Genomic DNA, 24,543 nt, shown 5'->3' on the forward strand with positions numbered 1-24,543 from the left:
AACGAGTTTTACAGCACTACCTATAGCTGTTTCCAGAATCATTCAATAGGAAGAGAAAGGGTTGAAGAACATGTCACGTAAAACTATAAAATAAACATCAATGAGAAAATAGAATGCAAATGATCAATCAAATATTTGAGAGATTATAAAAGCGATGACAAAGAAGCACATACCTTTTATTGCGTGAGATGTGGCTGACGACTGTTAGGGTTTGAGAGAAGGAGAGACATTGCCAAAAATATATGGATTAGTTCCTCAATTTATGGGATTAACAAAAACTAGGGATGACAAAAAACCCCATACCCGATGGGGAACCTGAAACTCGCACTCGTTTTGACCGGTGAATCCCTAAGTTGACCGGGGATGGGGAATCCCCGAATAAAAAGGTGGGGATGGGGACCCCAGTATATATTAATATATAAATATAATACAAAACATATATTTATATTACAATTTACAATACATAAAATCTGATCCAAGTAGCCTAACTCATTATTAATTATTTGGTTGAAATTATATATATATATATATATATATATATATATATATATATATATATATATATTCTTTTATCTAATTTAAACTCATGTATAATTTTTGTATTTTGTTTATCTATTTTAACTCAAATATCACTTTGATAATTTTTTTTTCTACTTGAATTTTCATGTATGTATTTAAATTTGGTAGAAAATTTGTTTATATTTTTTTATGAAATCTATGGATATTTTTGCATTTTGTGAAATCTTTAAATTTATGATGGTAAAATTGAAATTTAGAGTTTTTCTTTATGTAAAAAATTTCACGTTAAAATAGAAAAATAAATCTCCGATTCCCCGTTGGGGATTCCCAATCCTCGTTGGGGGTGGCGATGAGGGTTTATTTATATTCCTCAATGGGGATGTGGATTGAAATGAGGATTCGTGGATGGGGTTGGGGACTGGTCCCGTGTAATACCCGCCCCCGTTGCCATCTCTAACAAAAACAAAGAGTATAAAGAGCGTGTAATACAGCGGGTTAGTTTTAAAGATATAAAGACAATTTTGAAAATTCACTTACATGTAATTGGCGAGATAATTTTATTGGGGGTGCTAATAGACTACCATGTGTAAAAATGGTTTTATTTATTAGATTAGGAGATTTATTTAAAATAATTAATTAAATTTATTTTTTATAATAAAACTTAATTAATTTTATAATAGTAATTACGGTTATAATTAGTATCTATTAATTAAATCTAAAAATTTTTGGAATTGGAAAACGCTAAAAGCATACGACGACACTTGAGAATTGAGATCAATTTTTTAAAAACCTGTTTGAACCGTCCGGGCGAATCAGTTGCACGGGAAACCAGAGAATGGAACGGTTCAACTATCACCGATTTATGTCGATTTCTGAATCGAATTGAACCGATCGGTTTTTAGAAAAACCGATTGAACCGATCAAAATATACCGGTTGAACCGGTTAAACCAAATAAAAACACCATTTTCATAATAAACTTTGATGGATTTTTTTAAATGTATATAGTTTTCTTTAAATAAAAACATATAATAAATGTTAGAAAGTTTTTAATGTATTTGAAGTGATCTACAATTTATTTGTATGTATTCTTTTAACGTTTGAATCTTGTAAAAACTCAAATTTATGATTTATATAGTTATGTATAAAAAAGTAAAAAACCGGTTCCGCTGTATGAGTTGATCTAAAAAACCGGTTTTTAAAACATCGATTGAGATGATAATTAACGTAAATCCTACGTCGGCGTTCTGTTCGTCGGAACTACAAAAACCCTAGCGGTGATCTGGATCACTACTTCCCTTACTCGAAACGTCAATCTCTTCAAGTTGCTGCAAGATCTTAACAAACAATAAACACAAATAATCTTCCTCCTGAAAATCCACCACACTCGATTCGATCACCAGGCCAGTCCTCTCTCCAATGGAGGACGCATTCGCCAGATCTGTTCCTGAGGTATTACTCAGTTTTTTAGGGCACAATTTGTGAACTTTATGATTCCATTCTCCCAAATTCTAGCATTGTCTTCCAGCCAAGTTGAGGTTTTTCCTTTTTAACTCATATGGAAATGTATGTGACTATTTTTTTTTCTTGTGACGGAGTGGGTGGATGATCCAATACTGTTCATTGTTGGCAGCAATAATCGAGCAATCTTGCTAACTTAGTGCTGAATCTAGAAATAGTAATCGAAAGTTACATAATGCCATTCTAACACGATGAGCTAAATGTGCTCTAATTTCCGTCTCAAAGCCCAATGTGTAGTCTTGTTTCTCTACCTGTTTATGCAATGTATCTGTTTTTTATGCAGGTCCTGGATTTTTTTGGAGTAAATCCCACAAAAGGTCTTACTGATATCCAGGTATGCAGTGGTAGTCACTAGTCACTGGTCATTTTCCTAAACTTCTGTTCCAGTTGTAGTTTGATTTGGCTTTTCACTAAAGATTCTTTTTTATTTATTTATTTATTATTATTACTTGTAGGTGACAAGTCATGCTCGGATTTATGGCAGTAATGGTATGCATTCTATTTTTATTATTTTAGGCTAGTAAAGTCTGATCAAATGGATTGGTGAGTGACTTAGGAAGAATTATATATCATATTGTTTGTAAGTTTTTCATAAAAGGGAGCAAGATTCCATGGTTAAAATGAGAGGAAATCGACATGGAAGCAATGGATACAAATTAAAGAATAAAGAATACATAGCTTAGAATTAGATTTCTTGCTATTTGATTAATCTTCCTCTATTTTGATTGTATACCATCTGAAGAAGGTGTTACATGGTGAAAGCAAGCTTTCATGTTTCATAATTTACTGTGTACTTATACTATAAGTAACTTGATACATTGCTTTCTTTTGGCTTAATAAGTATTCTGTCAACTATAAATTTAGGCTATATTCTCTTTTTCTAATAAGTTGTTTTTTTTTCTTTGCAGTGTTGCCTCAAGAAGAAAGTAAGTATAGGTCACCTTCATTTTTGATTTAATCAAATCACTTGAATTTCACTACATTTAATTGCATCTCACTGTATATGTATACAGGCACTCCTTTCTGGAAATTGGTATTGAAGCAATTTGATGACTTGCTTGTTAAGATATTGATTGCTGCAGCTGTTGTTTCTTTTCTTTTGGCACTGGTCAATGGAGAAACAGGCTTAACTGCTTTTCTGGAGCCTTCTGTAAGATTCATTTTTTTTTTTTTCCATTTATTTGAAATGCTTCATTTAATTCCAACTTTGATTACTTCATAAACACTACCTTATAGTTTATACAGCTATAGCCTATGAGAATACTATGTGATTATAGTGGATTTGACTTGAAAGATTATGTTGTATGTACAAAAACTACAACTGACATGATTTACATTTTATTATGATGGATTGCAGGTTATACTCATGATATTGGCTGCAAATGCTGCTGTAGGAGTAATTACAGAAACAAATGCTGAAAAGGCTTTGGAGGTAATCTTATTCTTATCAGCTAACTCTAGTTTTATTCAATGTTCCTTGTGTGATTGTGTCTTGCTTTCATTGTCTTGATCTCTTGATCTTATTAAACCTTTTTTTTTTTTTTTTTTTTTTTTTTTTACTTTAATATACACAAACATTCTTTATAATTTTATTAATTTGCAGGAGTTGCGGGCGTATCAAGCAGATGTTGCAACAGTCATGCGTAATGGTAAACATTTGATGGTATCAATTAACAGGCTTCGTTTTATATATCAATTCTAATTCTAATTTAAATTTAATTAATTACTTTGTATTTTGGATTCAAACTTATTTATTATCCAAGATAAGAATTAAAATATTGTGTGCTATATTTTCTCATCTGTGAAAGCTTTGCAGGATGCTTCTCCATCCTACCTGCAACAGAACTAGTTCCTGGGGATATTGTTGAAGTTAGTGGTAGGTTTTATAATCTTTACATAATATCTTCCCTATCTATATAATAATATATAATACCATCAATGGACAATAATTTTTTTTTTTTTTGTGGGATTCTCCAATGAATAGTGGGTTGCAAAATTCCAGCTGACCTGAGAATGATTGAGGTTTTAAGTGACCATTTACGTGTTGATCAAGCCATTCTTACAGGTATTGTCCTTACATGTCTTTTACATTTTGTAACATAATAATGATGATGATGATGATGATGATGATGATGATGATGATGATGATGATGATAATTTTGTGTTTTGGAAAACAGGTGAGAGTTCATCAGTGGAAAAGGAGCTGGAGTCCATGGTAACAAGCAATGCAGTGTATCAAGACAAAACCAATATCCTATTCTCTGTATGAGTTTGAAACATTAAAAATTATTTTGAATTATTTAATATAAATTAGAATTAATGAATTGAAGATACGGGATGTTGGGCAGGGAACAGTGGTGGTTGCTGGTAGAGCAAGAGCTGTTGTTGTTGGTGTTGGTTCTAATACTGCAATGGGCAGCATACGTGATTCCATGTTGAAAACTGAAGATGTAAGTTTCATCATGTATACATATTTCATAATATTTTAAAAGTTGAAACCCTAATTGATTGATTGTTGATGGATGTAGGAAGCAACACCACTGAAAAGGAAGCTTGATGAATTTGGTACTTTCTTAGCAAAGGTTATAGCAGGTATATGTATACTGGTGTGGATTGTGAATATTGGACATTTTCGTGACCCTATCCATGGAGGATTCTTTCAAGGTGCTGTTCACTACTTCAAGGTAAATTAAATATTATTTTATAAAAATAAAAGTTTCATGCTCAGTGAATGTGTTACTAATTTAATTTATCTTACTTCACTAGATTGCAGTTGCCTTGGCTGTTGCTGCAATTCCTGAAGGCCTTCCAGCTGTTGTTACAACGTGAGTGATTTGTGATTTTGTAAATTGTAATTTTTATTATTAATATTATTACCTCATTATTAATTTATTATTATATATGAAATGATAATGACAGGTGTTTGGCTCTTGGAACTAAAAGAATGGCTCGTTTGAATGCTATTGTGAGATCATTGCCTTCTGTTGAGACATTGGGTTGTACTACAGTCATTTGCAGTGATAAAACTGGTACTCTCACCACCAATATGATGTCAGTTTCAAAGGTGATCCTTTTTGCCACATGTCATCTTCTCATGCAATCACACACTTGTCATTTTCTCTCTCTTTTTTTTTTTAAATTATTTAATATCCACTTGTCTTTTTGGCATGTTTTAACTTCTTAAATTTATGGCACTATACACAACAAGTTTCCCTTTTTTTTTTCATATAAATGTAATGAAATTAATTGGTCACCATTAATGTCTATTTATTGTTATAGGGACTAATCCTGTAATTTTTAAGAACAAATACTTGGTGTGACAGGTGTCATTTATGTTTTTCTAAACACAAACTGATTACAAATATCTTTTAACACAAAAACCATTGATGTATGTCTTACGTTATCTTACTGATTTTAATAAATAAAACAATGATATTGTCATTTATGATTATTTTATCATTAATCTTAGAGTTAAAAACAATGATAGACTTACGAACAAAACAGTCAATATTGTTTAAAATTAACCGTTTATGATTGATAATTACAATTTTTATAGTCTCTATGTTTTTTGTTATTATAGATTAAATTACTTATTCATCATTTTGATTGTATTTATTTCAAAACTTTACTTTTAAAAAATGCTGAAAGTTTACAGTAGTTTCTAATCAATACCAACCATACTTGTATTGTTTATTATTCTTTTTTTTTTTATTCCTAGATTTGCGTGCTTCATTCTGTAAATCATGGAGTTGCAGCTTCAGAGTACAGTGTTAGTGGTACAACCTATGCACCAGAGGGTTCTATTTATGATCACTCAGGGATGCAGGTTTATTTTTGCTAAAAAATCTCCTTCAGTTTTAAGTTTTAACTTAAACTTTCCTATAATATAAATATAAATAACATTTTTTTTTTGCAGCTTGATTTTCCTGCTCAATTTCCTTGTCTTCTTCACATTGCCATGTGTTCAGCTCTCTGCAATGAGTCTGTTATACAATACAATCCAGACAAACGAAACTATGAAAAAATTGGGGAGTCAACTGAAGTGGCTCTTCGTATATTAGCAGAAAAGGTTGATTCATTTGATTCTTTTATTTTAAACTTGTTTTTATAAAATTTCAACTTTAGTCAAACTTGTTATTTGACTTTTTTGAAATCTTATCAGGTTGGTCTTCCAGGTTTTGACTCTATGCCTTCTGCCCTCAATATGTTGACAAAGCATGAAAGAGCATCTTACTGTAATCATTATTGGGAAAATCAGTTCAAAAAGGTTTGGTTTTTATAATCATAATCATAATCATAATCATAATCATGTTTTTTCTTTTATTGATTCTTTTTTTTTTGGATGCAGATATCTCTTTTGGAATTTTCTCGTGATCGAAAGATGATGAGTGTTCTTTGTAGTAGAAAACAGATTGAAATTATGTTTTCCAAAGGTGCCCCTGAGAGTGTACTCTCTAAATGTACAAGTATCCTTTGTAACAATGATGGTTCTACTGTTCCTCTAACTCCAAATATCAGAGCTGAGCTGGAATCTAGATTTTCCAGGTGATTTCATTTTCTATTTCCAACAATATTAAATTTTACATGACTACATGAGTTGATTTTTTACTTTTTTGTGTTTCAGTTTTGCAGGAAAAGATACATTAAGATGCCTTGCACTTGCCTTAAAAAGGATGCCTACAGGTCACCAAAATATCACCTTACATGATGAGAAAGATCTTACATTTATTGGGTTGGTATGTATGCTTTCTATCCCATTTCCATATCCCAATTCTCAATCTCAAATTATTTTATTTTCATTTTCCCTTTTTTTTTTTTTTTTTTTTTTTTTTTTTTTTTTTTTACTTTTAAGGTTGGAATGCTGGATCCACCAAGAGAGGAAGTCAGAAATGCTATTCTCTCATGCATGACAGCTGGCATACGTGTTATGGTTGTTACAGGGGATAACAAGGTAAATAACTAACTGACTTTTTGTGCATTCAAAATCAAATTTTGTTATTATTATTCTAATTGGAGATAAAAATTGCAGACTACTGCAGAATCATTATGCAGAAAGATAGGTGCTTTTGATCACTTGGATGATTTTGTGGGAAGATCTTTCACTGCTTCTGAGTTTGAAGAGCTTCCAGCTTCTCAAAAGACATCTGCACTCCAACATATGATACTTTTCACCAGGTATCTTCAATTCTTCATACATATTTTTTATATTTAATTATTTATATCTGCAAAAGGAAAATGAATTTGATTTGTTGTAATCATTCAGGGTTGAACCATCTCATAAAAAGATGCTGGTGGAAGCACTACAACACCAAAATGAAGTCGTAAGATTAATGCAGAATTTCTATTTTAAGTAGAATCTTTTTAAAAATAAAAAAAAAATTCATTTTGAGAATTGGTAAATGAATTTTTGTTTGAAGGTTGCCATGACTGGAGATGGGGTGAATGATGCACCTGCATTAAAGAAGGCAGATATAGGAATTGCCATGGGATCAGGCACAGCAGTTGCAAAGGTATCTATCTTCTTCTGACTTTTTGACTGGTCAACTCTTTCTTATTGTTGACTTTTTTATGGTTATAATATATATACTAATAAATTATTAATCATCACTTGTTATTATCAGAGTGCTTCAGACATGGTTTTGGCTGATGACAATTTTGCTACAATAGTTGCAGTAAGTTTCTTGTGAATTGAGGTAATAAAGATTTGCAAAAGCAAAAGAGTTGTTTTTAATTAATTTATTTTTTATTGATAGGCTGTTGCAGAGGGAAGAGCTATATACAATAACACAAAGCAGTTCATTAGATATATGATTTCTTCAAACATTGGAGAGGTAGTTTGTATCTTTGTTGCAGCTGTGCTTGGGATACCTGATACTCTTGTCCCTGTAAGCTTCTTCCAATCCAATCCAATCATTGTGAAATTACATTTTTACCCCTCACTAGTCCTTCCATTTTCTTAAATCTTACCACTTCTCTCCATCACTTGTTCCAGGTGCAACTACTTTGGGTTAATCTGGTTACTGATGGATTACCAGCTACAGCTATTGGCTTCAATAAGCAAGATTCAGATGTTATGAAGGCTAAACCTCGAAAGGTATTTTCTTTTTCTCTTTCTCATTATTAACTTATTATTATTATTTTTATTATATATTACATAACATTAACTTTTTGAATCACAGGTTAATGAAGCTGTTGTCACTGGGTGGCTATTCTTCCGTTATTTAGTGATTGGAGGTATTCATTTTTAATTTTTATTATGTTGAATTAATAAAAAAAGGTATCTTTATTTTATTTTTGTAATTTTCAATTTCTTATGCAGCCTATGTTGGACTTGCAACTGTGGCGGGTTTCATATGGTGGTTTATTTACTCAGATACGGGTCCAAAGATACCTTATACTGAACTGGTAAATCCTTTCTTACATTAACTATTCATTCTTCTTATAATAATAATAATAAGGCTCAAATCATTGATTTCTTCACAACTTTCATACAAATCTTAAAACAATAACAAAAAAATTCAAACTAATATGCGTGCTCTACTTGGGTAGATTTTTCAAAGTGTCACTATGATGCTTTAGTAAGTAGAATGCTGTAATATAAAGAAATGAAAGGAGGATGCTATATTGTTACTTAATACACAAATAAATGTAAAAAGCTTTTTATTTTTATATATTTATCATTTTTTAACTCTATTATTATTGGATTAAATTACTGAAATCGTCCCTGTGGTTTGGTCAAAAATTGCGTGTTTGGTCCCTAACTTTTTGTTTTTGCTCCTTGTGGTTTGGTTTTATTGCGTTTTTTGTCCTTCACAGACACGAAAAGACTAAATTGTCCTTTATATTTTCTTTTTTGGTTTTTATTACTATTTTTTTTTATTGTTTATTAAATTAAAAAAAAATAGAAAAATGATTTATACACAAATGGAACCACTAAATATCAGTGGGCATCAGAGAGAAAGAGATGGACTGATGGGCTTCATGGAGTGGGTCAATCCATTTCATATTTTTTATATAAAAAATAAAGTTAATAATTATAATAGTTAAAAAAAAGTGTAGGCTTTTTACATTTTGTTTGTTTCATGATTATTTATGCAGATGAATTTTGACAGCTGTTTGACACGTCAGACGACATATCCTTGCAGTATATTCAGTGATCGACACCCCTCAACTGTTGCAATGACAGTGCTTGTTGTTGTCGAAATGTTCAATGCTTTAAACAATCTCAGTGAAAATCAATCCCTAATGTCAGTATTGTTATTTCTATTTCCTTACTTCCTATTCCAAATCAAAACTTTATCTCTTTCTACTTTAGGAATACTTACTTTTATTTACATTCATTCATTGATTGATTGATTTGACTCCATCATCCATATCCTACCCTTTTGTATTTGCTTTTTTACTTTTAGTCAGGAGCTGTCGTTTTTTGACTTCAGGACTGAGAGAGATATATGTGTGTGTTTCTTTTGACTTTATATGAACAGAACCTCTCATCATCACACAAACAAAGAAACAGTTTTTCATTAATAGAGGGATACAATCGTCATTTACTACTCATTCAGACGTGTTTATTCACTTACATCATACTAAAAAAGAGAAACTAGTTTTTATGAATTTTCCTTCATTTGTTATTCCGTCATTTTTTTTTGTACATGGTTGGTTGAATTCCTTTTTGAGAGGATTTTAAAAAATAATGAATAATGAGTTTTTTTATTTTTTTTTAATAATATAATTTCAGGGTTATACCTCCTTGGAGTAATTTATGGCTTGTTGGTTCTATTGGGGTGACTATGTTACTTCACTGCCTCATTTTATATGTTCAACCACTTTCACTTCTCTTTTCTGTAAGTCTTGATTTTTTCTACATCATTTCAGAGAATAAATAAATAAATAAATAATATGTTTTAAACTTCATTTTCCATTTCAGGTTGTACCTTTGACATGGGACGAGTGGACTACTGTTTTATATTTATCGTTTCCTGTAAGTTTTTTTTTTTTTTTTTAAAAAAAAATTATTTCTTGTAGACCACTGTAATTTTTCTAACATTAAAATTTCTTTGTTTTTGTTTCTTATGATATGTATATAGGTAATAATTATTGATGAGATTTTGAAGTTTTTCTCCCGGAATTCAATTGGTATGATGATATGGTTTCTTTCATTTACATGGATAACATTTTCAATTTTCTTTTTAAATATTATTCAAGGATTTTTTTTTTTTTTTGTGTGTGTGTGTGTGTGTGTTAAATGTAGGCATGAAGTTGAATTTGAGACTTAGGAGCGCTGATCTACTTCCCAAAAGGGAAGTACGCGATAAGTGACATGTGGGATCTCCAATATATTATTCATTTACTCAAACATACACTATACTAGAAGAGACCTTTTTCCTTAGGTGTTAATTTTGTTGTAAAAAAAAGATCTCGACTTTATAATACATATTTATGAGCAGTTGGTGATAATTGTTGATTTCATTTCATATTTGCATGTCATCAATAGAATAAAAAAAGTTGAAAAAATCTAATATCATATTAATATATGTTTTCCATGTACTAAAGAAAAACATTCAAAACATAACAAATATCACCTTCGCATAGCTGTATTTATATATACAAAACAATTTTAAATGTAGAGTTGTGCATATATATATATATTTAATCTTATTTATTCATTTGTTAATTTTTGCATCTGAACACTACTATTTAGAAAAAATTTTTACCGACCATACAAAAATACATTTAATAGCAACATACTTTGACAGAAAATAATAAGTTCTGCGTGTTGATCATTTATAGCCACACAAAAAATAAAAAATATCAACCCACGTTTAATATATAGAGAATTTGCAAACAAAGATATAAATAACCAAAAAAAAAGAAGAAATATAATATGAAATGTCCTTAAACAAACCAAACATACAAAATATAAAATTATTTTGCCTGTCAAATTAGTTGACTTATAATGTTAAATTAGTTTGACTTGTAATCTGATTGAAAAGAAGCAACTTCATAGTATTGGTGTATCGAGATGACCTCTAACATCATTTCCTTTGTAGCATGAAAGTAGCTTGTTGCGCTAATCCTACGTGTGCAAACTCAATGCAATATTTGTTGGATCTATATTCTCAAGAATCATAATCGAGTGATATTGATAATAGCATACTATCTTATAGCGTCAATCAAGTTGAAACTTATTGAATATTTATTAAGCATTTGATTATCAATAAATAAATTCAACTTTTGTATTTAATTAGAAAAAATTATTGTTTTATGAAAATAATAATAGGGAAATTGTCAGAAAAGTCATAATATTTTCGGAAAAGTTTCACTTGAGTCTTAGTTTTTTTGAAGGGTTAATGACTTAGAAATGTAATGAACTTTGGTTTTTGTCCATATTTAGGTAACCATGTTTTTTTTCGTTCATATTTGACCATTGAACTTGTTTGACCTGTTCAAAACATGGTAATATGATTGGTAATTACGGTAATATTACTCTATTATGAACAGATCACACAAGTTTATTGGTCAAATATGTACGAAAAAAACATGATTACCTAATTATAGATAAAAACCAAAGTTTCTTACCCATTTTGGTAATATAGTTGATCAGACTATATTTATCCTAAATATGATTACATAACTGCCCATGTTTGATTGTAGTGTTCAACATCTAAATACATTTGTTTCGTTCTTATTATGATACGGTTCTATCAAGTATGTATACTTTTAGAAGATACTTATATTCTTAAGGTATACTTTTAGTCAGAGTGTTTTTAGTCCCATTGTATTTATAGTTGTATATCTTGTATGATTATATATACTAGTTCACTATAAACAATGTTCTGATACCAATCTGTCACACCCCCGAACCGGGACGACGGAAACGTCCCGGGGCGGATGACTTCATGTACAGTATCATAACAATTGAATATGAATGAAACATAGCAACCAACCATCATACATTGGAAATACACACTTACATAGTTTACATATTGAACTTGTTCATCAGTTACACAAAAGTAAGAAAAGTAAAATTTCTTGAAGTCGCACCACTTGATCTCATAGCTGAGCTTATTACCTATTACTGGATCCTTGAAAAGCGTCAACTAAAAAGTTGTTGAGTTCATAAGCATTTTTGTATAAAAATGGTTTTGTACTTGTTTAGAGTAGTTCTCATAGTGTTTTCAGAAATACGATATTTCTATACAAATAATTTGTAAGTCTCATTCTAAAACTGTGAATATTTGCATGCCTGTCCTAGGTTATATTTTTCTTGTAAAATTGAAGCGAATATTCCCAGAAAATCCGATATTTTCTAAAAAGAAAAGGTTTGAAATATTTGTGTCCGATCTTATATTAATGCACATGTGTTAATGTTTGCGAAAATAGAAAGAGAATGATCCCAAACAACCCGATGTTGTCTGTGTAAGAGAATGCTGGAATCTCAACCCCCGAGGTTGAGTACCAACGCGTATAGGTTACGGTTTTTAACAAAAAGAAAAGAGAATGGTTTCCCGTAAATTTTATAATGTTAATTTCTCCAAGTTAGTCGTCGTAACCATACTAATAATGACAATTTCGCTCGTCATGACGTTTTTCGGACGCCGACGGAATAAGGTAAGGTTTTTGTCACCCTAGACTGGCCTAGTCTAACTGTATTGAACAACTCAGGTGTGGGGTGTCAACCTCGTATAGATCTACACACAAACTCCCACTCTCCCTCCAGGAGACTCTGGTTATAACTACAGACTACGATCGTACACTCAATAGGTGTCAACCGACACGTCTTACTAGATCCTTAATCGAATTTACGCGGAAAAAGAAGACAACATATAAGGTATATTTCTGGTCCAATAAACATGTAAGTGGACAACTAAGACCCACTAAACATGTATATTATTTCCAGGCTCAAAAGGAATATGAATGTATATCCCGAGCCCAATATACATGTAAGAGGACAACTAAGGCTCACTAAACATGTAAAAGGACACTAAGGCCCATTAAACATGTAAAAGGACACTAAGGCCCACTAAACATGCAAAAGGACACTAAGGCCCACTAAACATGTATATTAATTTTCCAGGCCCATTAAAGGAAAGAATATATATAAGTTAACATAACTAGATGCTTTAAAAGTATATATAAGTTATACAAACTTGCATCTAACACAGGTATAAAAGCTTTTAGCATGATAAAAACAATTTCTTTTTTTTGATATTTCTATCCCTTTTTTTAGAAAAGTTATAGAAAAATCTTCATAAGTCGAAATTCGGATCCGTAAACTCTGAGAGTTTACAAAATGAGCGTAATTTATTCACAATTTTTATTATAATTTTTAATGGCTTCAAACCAGTGTGAAAATGTTCATCTTCATAGACTGGTCCGAAATTATTTCGGAAATGATAGGCAGTTTTGTAAAAATTGCCAAAAATTGTAGAAAAATCGTATGGACGCGTGCGAGTATTCATTTTAAAGGTATAAACCTGAACCTTTTTCATGTAAAACACTTTTGAAAAACATTACCATCAAGGTGGTCAAAACAGTCCGAAACTAGACAATAACGTTTCTGTTAAAAGCTGATTTTTGAGTTTAGGTTATAAATTTTGAACACAACACTTGTTTTTGCTATTTAGGTTGTATGATCTCAGATCTAAAAGTTTACATGTAATATATAAGACAAAACATACTTTTATCATGGTTTTTATGAAGATCTAAGTAATAAACTTCATGTTCAAGTAATGATCTAAAAGTTAAACACATAACACAACGGTTAAATGAGAGTTGACTTGTATCCTCCCTCGAAAACATGAAAAATACGAAAATATGGGGGTATGAAGCTCACATTGGTGTTAGATAGGTTTTTGAAGAGGAAGGATGGAGTGAGTTTTCGACCTTAGCTAGCTCCTTTGAAGAGATTTGTGGAGTTTTGGTGTTCTAGGATCACAAACTCGAAAATAAAGTGGTTTTAAGGAAAAATCTTAGCATAAGATGGAGTTAAACAACTTAAGTGTGAAGTAAACTTACCAAGCTTATGATCTTTGAAGAAGAACTTCCTTGAAGAACACACACACCCACTTTACACGGTTTTTGTAGAGTGGAAGAGAGAGTTCTTTGTGTTTTTAAAGAGAGAGAGAGAGAGAGAGAGAGAGAGAGAGATGAGAGAATTATGTGATGTAGTGAGAGTTTGAAAAATGAAATGAAGCGGGGAGGGTGGTGGAGTGTTTGGCTGATATAGAGAAAGAGAGGAGAGAGGTGAGTGTATAGAGATTTGTTGGGTAATACAAGATTACATGGAAATATGAAAGATAATTGCATTATTGTATGGTGGGTATTAGGGAGGTGGCACCACCAAGTCAAACCTTGTATTTGTTTTCTCTTTTTTTTTTTGGTTAGCACTGAGAATAGGAAAGGAAGGGAAATAAAAAGACTATTGGGCTTGGATTTAAGATTGCATTGGCCCATTAGGAATTTTTTGATCCATGTGGGCCAACTTACGGGTTTACGGCCCAATGTGGTTAAATAATTGGGTTTTCGGCCCATAGAAACAATGTGAGGGGTTTTTTGGCCCAATAAGGCCCAATAATGTTTTAGGAAGGGTATTGGTCCAATTAAGGGGTTTGGGTTGAAAATTCTTGGGCTAAGGCCCAAGATGATTGAGTTTGGCTTATTGGATCGAGCTTGGGGTTTGAATCTCAATATATGAAAGTATGAACTTAAATGGCATTGAAGTTTTGAATTTCACTAGATGAGATTTTGTAAGGTTACCTTGCTCCTTGGGTTAGTTGGGTGTTGGTCATCTCAGCCCAACTTAGAGGCATTCTGCTTTTGCGTCCTATATGTTGAAGTGAATGGATGGTCGTGGATAATGAGGATCATGTATTTGATGCCCCAAAAGTAGTGCCTCTAACCTGTATGGCGAACACTATTGTCACTAAGGTTAAGGTCGTGTGATGTATTTGGTCTTATAATTCTTAAGTTGTCTTGGGAGTTTCTTACTACGGGGTTATGAACCAGTGGGAAATTGATCTTTGCTTGTTTCTGATCGAGTAAGTCTTCAATTCAGGATAAGGGGCATCAATCCTTGAGGATGGTTTTGGTTGATTCTTAATAGTCAATGGTCTTATGGACACTTAGCCTTTCCTATTTATGAGTTGGTTAGGTACTCTCTGAGGTTCAAGTCGTGGTTTGATAACTCTCATACTTACTGGGTTGTTCCATTGACCGGATACCTTCGGTGATTATGTGGGTGATAAGTGGTCTTGGTGGTCTGGCTATGAGAATGGCTCCATGAGTTGAGTTGATCTCCGAACTCAACTTGGCATGTAGGTGATATTTTCGAAAGGACTTTGGAAACATCTTAGGGGTGGTTATAAATCTCTAGGTTACCCTCAGTGTCCTTTGCACCTTGTTTCTTATCCCTATTATGGGCTAGAAAAGAGTGTTGTCTTACCTGCACGAGTACCTAAGGGTCTAGATGCCCGAGATAATTCGATGATTGTCGTCATGAGTTGTAGGGGTTTCGTTAATCGTTTGGTTAAGGCGAAGAGCCTCTTTGGCACATGAATTTCGTATGGTGAGGATCAAGTCAGCCCATGTCAATTGACACCGTTGGGCTCCTTCTTGTAATAGATGTTGGATTGATTTGAAAGGGATGGTTGTTTGAAACGATAGTGTGTTCTACGTATACGTTTGTAATGTTACCAATTTCGTTCTTGGTATTACTACTGTGGTTATTTCATTCTAAATTTTTGGGTGTCCTAGCAATACGAGTGCCTTGATATAAACGATGTGATTTCGTAGTCTGATTTCTATTAGACCTCTCTATGATGGTTTGATGTAGCCTAGTCATACATAATTTAAGATTGAAAAGATTGTAGACTAAGTGGTCATGTCCTAAATCCACAGTCAGACAAGGAACAAGAATTAAGGCGGGTCCACGTACTCTAAGTTTGTAGAATGTTAATTACACATGGCCTTACGTTACACTAAGTTATCATAACTTCTGCAAGGATCTTTAGGTTTTCTACGAAGGATATGATTAGTTCGGATGAGGGAGCAATTTTTGATTTTTGCTGGCAAAAATTTTGGTGAAAATTTGATGCTTAATTTTTTTTTTATTGGAAACGTACCAAAATCTCGGTAGGGTTCCTCGTTGTCCCTTTCAAGTCCAGTTGTTAAACTCCTCCTGGTCCTCCATCATTATTCTCTGTTGCACAATTCCTCTTGAAGTGTCCCGTTTCACCGCATGCGTGGCATACGAGACTTACTTCTGGGTTGGGGGTTGGAGTGACTCACGGGGCCAGGGCCCTGCAGTAGCGGGCGGTGTGCCCCTTCTTGTTGCAACTTTTGCAATGAAATTCCCGCCAGACTCCCTGATGATGGTAGCTGCACTTGCTGCAGAGCGGGAGGTTTCCATGATATGGTCTTCTCGGTGTTGGGGTAGGGGGCTAGTGGGGGTAGGGGCTGCTACAACTTGTTGCCTTTTGGTAGGCCCTTGAGTTGATCCGCTTCCTTTCTTGTTCCCCAGATTTCGCTTCATGACCTTAGGTTTGGAGTTTGGGGGGGTCTTGGTAAGTTGTCCCTTGTTGTTTTCCTTGGTTGTTACTACGGTTGGAATTGCCGACACCGTTTCCATTTTCATTTGGGTTGTTGGCGTTGAGTTGTGCCATGACGGCTGTCATGGCAGCTGTTACAGCGGCTTGGAAGGTTGCGGGGTCCATCTGCAGAACTGGTGTTTCGCTGGATAGCTGGTTGTTTCGATGGGAAGACATGATTCAGTTGCATGATGAGAAACAGGTTCGTGAGTAACTATGGTTATTTCTAGTCGTATCTCATCTATGGTTATAGATATGAACTTATGCTTGTACGCATATAAATCACATATTTTGTTACATGTTTCTCGTTGCTTTGACCTACATCCCTATGATGTATTAATGGTGATGGGTTTTAGCCATAAGAACATCCTATGTGCTCATGCAAACCCTAATGCTTGGATCTAGATTTCTCTATTGTACATGCAATTTATCCAAGACTTTAAACCCTAATTCTAACATACAATTAATCGTATTAACTTATGAATGGGGTTTAGATCTTACCTTGATTGTTATGTAGCAATAACAATCTCAAATCCTCCTTGTAATAGCTTTAGAAAGCTTAGAGTCACAAGTGTCACTCCTCTAATGGCTCACAAACACCAAGAGCAAGAGGATGAATAATAAGGAGAGAGGAGGCTACCCAAAACGTCCAGAAACCCTAGTGGAACTCTTTTTTTTCGTTTTTGGGGCTTAAGGGTACTATATATACATGTAGGCTATTATGGTTTAAGTTTAATTAATCTCTTTTAGCCACAAAATTAATTATCAATTAATTCTTGACTAATATTAATTAAACAATATGATTTCTCTTTAATATATTATTCTCATAATATATTAATAAATCATAATTAATCCTTTCTCTCATAATTCATCCTATCAAGTTGCTTTGGTGAAGGCAACCCAAAAGGACCATGCACCATCGGGTCAAGTACATACCAAAATAGTTATGGACTTAGACACTTAACGGTCTCCCACTTGGATAGGTCTAATAACTATTCTGCATATGACTTCAGATCCTGATCTGTAATCGTAGCTTTCAAAAGCCACTGTCAACTCTGATCCTATCAGAAGCATGTCCTTTAGATAAAGGATCATATATTCCTCCATTCTAGATATCGTATAGACTGAGATATGGATTTAAATCATTCTCTCTGTCTATGTGTTGTTTCCCGATTTCCGATTTATGACGACTGACAACAGACTACAATTGAACACATCAACTTAGTCCCGACTTGGCCAAGCACTTAGGTGCTATCACTAAATCATCGAGGGGCCCAAAGATATCGCTTTTATCCCACTTTGGATAAAAGAACGGATAAACTTTGATTCAATGCTTGCTTTCACTCACTCACCGAATCACACACAACGATATGTTTTATAACACCAAGTTACTGGTGCGTTTACATATTATCAATGTGTAACCGACTCGCAAGATACAACTCACACATCTCAGTTTCAAGAATATAAGATATTATCGTCTCACCAATCACTCGTGATAAAATCCATGAAGTGATTCAAGTGAGCGTGGGTTTAATCCAATGCTCAAATCATATTCATAAGCACTCATGAACGTTGCAGAAAACATTTGCTTATGTCTAATACACTTTAGACAATCCACACACCAATTCACGACAATCTTCATTGATACCTACTTCCAACATATGAACGACTGTGGTCCGTTCGAATAATTTGATTGCTCTGAACCAATTTAATTATTCAGGAAGTCAAAACATGCAAAGTGAAACACAAGAATAATACTAATCCCATATGACCCCAAACTCTGGGTATAAATAAAACATTTTATTTAATCACCATATTGATTACTCATTATTTGTTGTTTTGGGTAATCAACTTCTTACTTGAATTATTACTACACTTGTCCTATGCTCTTAGCATGCACACAATGTTTTACCTACGGTCCTTACTTTGTGAAATAGATCAAATGAACACATTTCCAATCATACTCATTTCACAACTCCCAATCCTTATCATAAGTATAAGAATATCAAATTCTTGTTACTTATGCTAGATTCTAACATTTTATGAAATGATTCTTTCATAAAGTTATAGCTCAAAATCATCACGACTTGGCCAATTTCTATCAGAAACAATTCTATAGATATGATGTCTCTCACTCAAAGTACATTCCTTTGAACATCATTCTTGCATAAAAGTTTCTAATCTAGATATAGATTCTCAATATCCAACTCCCAATATGGAAACATTTCCATATTTGCCATATGACAACTCATTCTTAATAGAATCTTATCTATTCATAATAATGTCGATATGGTCCATCCAATATCATACTTCCAACTACTCACAAGCGACCAATCCTCAGCGAGCTTTGGATCGTCCTTTGATAGTTGTTTAATTATTTTAGTCAAAACCGATTCTAGTCCTTTTTTCCTCTAAATGCGCTAGACATTTTGAAAATTTTTAGAATGGTCAAATATTATAGCATTTGCAATCGATCCTATACCCGAAGCGTATGGAACACGATGCATAATGTCTTACATAAAGATCTGATACTTTATCAATCTTCTGCCATAATATTTTATGTGCCACGTTCTCAAATTTGAACTATGCCATAATCATAATCGAAATTTGAGAACACACTATGTATCCTTGACTAAATTTATTAACATTCCACAACCTAAGCCTTTAGATTTGAAATGAAGCATAATATTCTCTCCCTTAATTATAGCAAAACAACTATTCAACCCTTACGACTTTGCAAAGTATAACTCTTGTTTTCTATAATTAATATTGCTAACTTGCAATACTTGCCTTAATAATCATACAAGTACAACATTTATGCTCCCACTATCATGATGATTATTATCATATAAGCATAACACTTATGCTCCCACTGGCTTTGACATGTATTCAGAAAACAACTTAACTTCCAGAAAAACAATACCTATTGAATTTCTTAAGTTCATATTTCTAATACTTAATGCTTTGATAATCTTTTATCTAAGCTTCTTAATCTCATACACCTTTTCCTAAGATAGCTCATATGTGTGTCTTAAACAATTCAGACTAATTGCCAAATCTCACAATTCTAATTATGGAAAGGGATACCGTAACCATAATCAAATTCGAGAATACAATTTTCACAATCACTATCTTCTTAAAATCTCTCTTGGTGAAAGCATTTCCTCACAGTCATCTTCATGAAGGAGGGAATCTTATGACACTTAGATTTTAATGGTGTATGTGTTCCTATCCATACGAATTTGTCCAAAACCAAAGTTTGCGACAAATCCAAACTCTTATGGACCGAACTTTCTTAATCTTGATTTCTTGCCTTATGGTAACACGAGTGCCCACCATGCCTTCCAAGTAGTTAAGCAGCTCACCCTTTCTTATAAATGTACTTTTCATTGATCAAGGTCCTTTCCTTTTATGCATACAAATGAGAACTCATAGAACTCACATGCATAATTAACTCAACTGGAATGGCACAGAAACAAGATATTGTCAACACGATAGGTTGTAAACCTCAAGTCGTGTGCTAGTGATGATTGATAAGGTTTATTCTTGATTAGTTCTTGAAACCTTTCAAGACATTAAGACTCCCACTGACTTCTTGACATATAAGATTCTCTTATCAAGAAACATTTCTTGACAAACAAATATTCAAGAGTCAGTGTAGCTTTTATCAAGACAGAACACTTCACAAAATTACTCCTAGTTGGTCGTTGTCTTATCCAAGACATCACAACTTACCAATTTCAAATGTGCAAGAATAAGAAAACCCTTTTCCAAATTCCAAATTTGATGAATGTTATAAACCTTCTTTAGACTTGTCACTCAATGTCACAATCTTAATTCTAAGACTTGTTTTTGGAACGAAATATGATTGACTTCTTGATTTAACCATTTCTTCAATTCTTGATTCCTCTTCTTAGACATACAATTACACTAAGACTTACTTAGAGGATCAATTGAGATATGGTTCTTAATCATTAAGACCTATCATAAAACATAATAAAAGGTACTCTCCCTTCTTCTTAGAATAGAGAAACTTTTATCTTTCTGCCTACTTGATTCTTCTTATTCGTTCTGCTGTTGATTGAAACTCTTTCAATCAATTCAGAATTACACTTAATCTCATAAGTATAATCATATTTACTTAACATTAGTAAATCATGACGAATATGTTTGTTACTCTCGTAGTGGATTTGATCAACACACTACCTTGTGTACTTGATCTCCTAGTACTTCACTTGACACTTTGTCAACGAATTAGTCTAATTTCCAAATATGTAATTTCTCATTCATCATGCAATCAAGTTGTATGATTCCAAGTCTCTGTCCAATTGAAACTTGGGCGATGAGAAACTTTCCCTATTTGGTAAATTCTTAACATTTCCACAAATAACATAATTAAAAATCAAATCCATTATTGCTAATAACTGAAACATTCAAACATCAATTTTTCATACACTCCATTGCAAGGATAAATAAATAATATAAAATCAAAATTTATTTTATTACGGAAAAATTTGTCCTTACAATGCAATTCAATCGAAAAACTATGTTAATACATATTTCTTAGCAATCTATTCTAACTCCAAGTAGTAGCTAAAAAAAATCCAATCTTCAAGCAATGCGATTGAAAACCATTTCTTCACGATTGGATTCCGCTCACTTCTTCCCTTAAGCTTCCTTTCTTTTCTATGATCCTACAAAACACCAAATGTAATCTTATCACATCATGTATTAAGAATCTAGAATAGGAACTTAAAAGAGTTAGTTAATGGATTTTACCTAAAGTAGAGCCATACGTTTTTGACTCTCCTATCTCTTAGATCTCTTAGGCAAATAGGGCAGCTTCGTCTCCAATGCCCCTTGTCTTGGCAATAGAAGCAAATGGACTCTTTTGGAATGGCACAAGGAACTATCTCAGAATCTACCTTTTCTGGATCTCCAATGTCACCATTTTCAATATCCATTGAAGTTTGGGAGTTTGATTTACCAGAAAAATTTGCTCGACCAGCTCGCCAAATCATTGCTGATTCAACAGCTATAAGCAACCAGGTCAAATCAATGAGGGTCACATCATGATCCATCATATAGTACTCTCTAACAAACTCACTATATGATTCAAGAAGTGACTGAAGAACCCAGTCAACAGCCAGTTCCTCACAGACAACGGATCCCATCATTCTTAACCTATCAATGTGTGACTTCATCTCTAGGACGTGTGCACACACTGACTTTCCTTCTTCATGTCTACTTGCCAAAAGGGCTTGAGTGAGCTTGAACTTTTCAAGCCTTCGAACTTGTGGGTTAGGGAGAATAATTGGAGGAGGTGGAGGAAGTGAAGCATGATATCTTGTTCCTTGATCGAATCGTGGAATATCATCTTCATGTGGAAAGCTTGTTCCATGGGATTTGGGAAGACCATAGTTGTCGTACTTTAACATCTACAAAATGGGAGAAAAATTCAAGTTAAGTTGATTAGATTCCTCGATGTGACACCCAAATGAAACATCGAGACTAGGATCCAACACAACACTCTACAACTTAGGAGAGGGATGCCGTAACCCAAATTGCAGAACATTTGAAGGTAGGTAAATGACGATTTACCAATTTCCACCATGAAAAATGAAAAATTAATTTAAATTTTAAATCCATTGAAAATTCATTGATCTTTTGAGATTCATTGAACTTTTCAATGGCTTGTTTAAATCTCGATATGCCCCTCGATTTGTGACTGTGATGCCGAGGATCACAAAACAGGGTGTGAATAACCATGCAAACTTACATGGTACCCTCAATGTTACAATCACCTATTCGTTGTGCCGGTTAACCATACACGCTCCACCGAACTATGACAAACAATGAGTCACCCTTTGCTACCTTTGCTTAGAACCATTTAGTGTGCCGGTTAACCACACACGCTCCATTAACGTCTTTGCAAGGGCACAAAGTGTAATTTCATGGAATTGCATCAATTCACTTTTGCCTAAAGTAACTAAGATTGGGAATTTTGTAAAAGCATTTAGTTACTTTTGTACTTCATTATACTTATAATGTAAAGTTTATGTCCTATCCTACCCGTTCGGCTAACGACCCTCCACTAGTCAAGAGTGCGGTGGGTAAGAGTGCATACCTATTCAATCGCCATTTTATAGGTAATTTCCTTAAACACCCCTTATAGACCAACTTCGTGAATGAGGCCTACTAACGCTAAGACTGACTGTTTACTCATACATATATAAAATTAGACTTTTAATGTTATATATAGTATAGGGTGTATTTTACACTTATAAAATACTAGGTGGTCAAATTTAACAATTATACTTTTAATTTAATTAAATTGTAAACCAAAACTTTATGGATTTATTAAATCTCTCTTAATTATACACTTTAATTAATTAATAAACCATAAGGGTGTGATTTGAACTTTTCAAAACAATACTAGGGTTTTAGAATTTAACATTTCTAAATTAAACTTTTAATCAACTTTTAAATTCCAAAACTTGAGGGCAAGTTTTGAAACATTTCAAAACATCAAGGATCAAATAGCAAATAATTTAAATTAAACAATTAATTTAATGATTATCTAAATTTGACCTAATTTCAATTTCTTGCAAGATAAGTTACCGAATTAATACAAATAATCAATCTTTAATCATATAAAGAAGTTATTATCTAATCAATTGGTAATTATATTTTGTTTAATCAAGGATATACTCAAATATAACATAAAATTAGAATATTAAAGACCAAAAACAATTAAGGCAAGTATCCTCAAGCAAAACAATAAGAAATCCCGAAATCTGCTCTTACTGACGCTCGAACTCGCCGAGTCCACATTGGAACTCGCCGAGTTCATCAGTCAGGGAGCCAAAAAATCGATTTTTAAGCTTGAACAAATAACCAAAGCATCAATACAATAGAAACCAATCAAGGCTCTGATACCACTGATGAGTTTTAGCCATAAGAACATGCTATGTGCTCATGCAAACCCTAATGCTTGGATCTAGGTTTCTCTATTGTACATGCAATTTATCCAAGACTTTAAACCCTAATTCTAGCATACAATTAATCGTATTAACCTATGAATGGGGTTTATATCTTACCTTGATTGTTATGTAGCAATAACAGTCTCAAATCCTCCTTGTAATGGCTTTAGAAAGCTTAGAGTCACAAGTGTCACTCCTCTAATGGCTCACAAACACCAAGAGCAAGAGGATGAAGAATAAGGAGAGAGGAGGCTGCCCAAAAAGTACAGAAACCCTAGTGGAACTCTTTTTTTTCGTTTTTGGAGCTTAAGGGTACTATATATACATGTAGGCTATTAGGGTTTTCAGCTAGGAAACCCTAATCTGATTGCTTAAGCCCTAAGCAGCCCATGGACCCTTTTAGAATATCACTTGGACGATTTCTAATGGGTTTCCCCATAGAATTCGTCCAACCTATTATTCCTAGGTGATCCATAGCCCAAATGCAATTATCTTATAATTACAGTTCCAGTCCCTTAAGTTTAATTAATCTCTTTTAGCCACAAAATTAATTATCAATTAATTCTTGACTAATATTAATTAAACAATATGATTTCTCCTTTAATATATTATTCTCATAATATATTAATAAATCATAATTAATCCTTTCTCTCATAATTCATCCTATCAAGTTGCTTTGGTGAAGGCAACCTAAAAGGACCATGCACCATCGGGTCAAGTACATACCAAAATAGTTATGGACTTAGACACTAATCCAACAAATGGTAGTATGTAGAAATAGGTATTGTACAAATGTTAAGTTACACTAATAGATTATAGATATCCGATCCTTAAGTTGGCTCAGGTTACACGAGTTCTTGGAGAGCGTACCTCTCTTGATTTACTACTACTAGTGGTGACGAATTACATGGTAAACCTAGGACTTAGTGCGAAT

General features: G+C 33.1%; 1 protein-coding gene across 2 annotated transcripts; it reads left to right on the forward strand.

The window, feature by feature from the left end:
* Positions 1 to 1,713: 1,713 nt before the first annotated feature.
* Positions 1,714 to 10,495, forward strand: LOC111896562 (calcium-transporting ATPase 3, endoplasmic reticulum-type). Of its 2 annotated transcripts, XM_023892530.3 has the most exons (33): positions 1,714 to 1,969; positions 2,322 to 2,372; positions 2,494 to 2,527; positions 2,947 to 2,964; positions 3,052 to 3,188; positions 3,396 to 3,470; positions 3,642 to 3,687; positions 3,855 to 3,914; positions 4,023 to 4,103; positions 4,216 to 4,301; positions 4,387 to 4,488; positions 4,567 to 4,722; positions 4,805 to 4,863; positions 4,958 to 5,102; positions 5,757 to 5,864; positions 5,955 to 6,107; positions 6,201 to 6,305; positions 6,387 to 6,583; positions 6,663 to 6,774; positions 6,891 to 6,989; positions 7,068 to 7,213; positions 7,302 to 7,359; positions 7,456 to 7,548; positions 7,660 to 7,710; positions 7,792 to 7,923; positions 8,031 to 8,132; positions 8,218 to 8,272; positions 8,358 to 8,443; positions 9,137 to 9,285; positions 9,777 to 9,882; positions 9,966 to 10,019; positions 10,126 to 10,174; positions 10,290 to 10,495. In XM_023892530.3, the coding sequence occupies exons 1-33, from the start codon at positions 1,937 to 1,939 to the stop codon at positions 10,355 to 10,357; spliced, it is 3,006 nt and encodes a 1,001-aa protein (XP_023748298.1). In that variant the 5' UTR covers positions 1,714 to 1,936; the 3' UTR covers positions 10,358 to 10,495. The 2 variants fall into 2 exon arrangements, with proteins under 2 accessions (XP_023748298.1, XP_023748299.1); XM_023892531.2 differs by lacking the exons at positions 1,714 to 1,969; positions 2,322 to 2,372; positions 2,494 to 2,527; ... (1 more) ...; positions 3,052 to 3,188; positions 3,396 to 3,470 and having other exon boundaries at positions 3,642 to 3,701.
* The last annotated feature ends 14,048 nt before the right edge of the window (positions 10,496 to 24,543 follow it).

Source organism: Lactuca sativa, chromosome 9, assembly GCF_002870075.4.
Source record: "Lactuca sativa cultivar Salinas chromosome 9, Lsat_Salinas_v11, whole genome shotgun sequence".
NCBI classification, from domain to species: Eukaryota; Viridiplantae; Streptophyta; class Magnoliopsida; order Asterales; family Asteraceae; genus Lactuca; species Lactuca sativa.

Bases quoted from the DNA above. Each gene is read 5' to 3' on its own strand.
- LOC111896562 (XM_023892530.3), top strand. From the start codon at position 1,937: ATGGAGGACGCATTCGCCAGATCTGTTCCTGAG. The intron at 2,373-2,493 runs GTATGCAGTGGT...TATTACTTGTAG, and splicing joins AAGGTCTTACTGATATCCAG to GTGACAAGTCATGCTCGGAT. The intron at 4,489-4,566 runs GTAAGTTTCATC...TGATGGATGTAG, and splicing joins CCATGTTGAAAACTGAAGAT to GAAGCAACACCACTGAAAAG.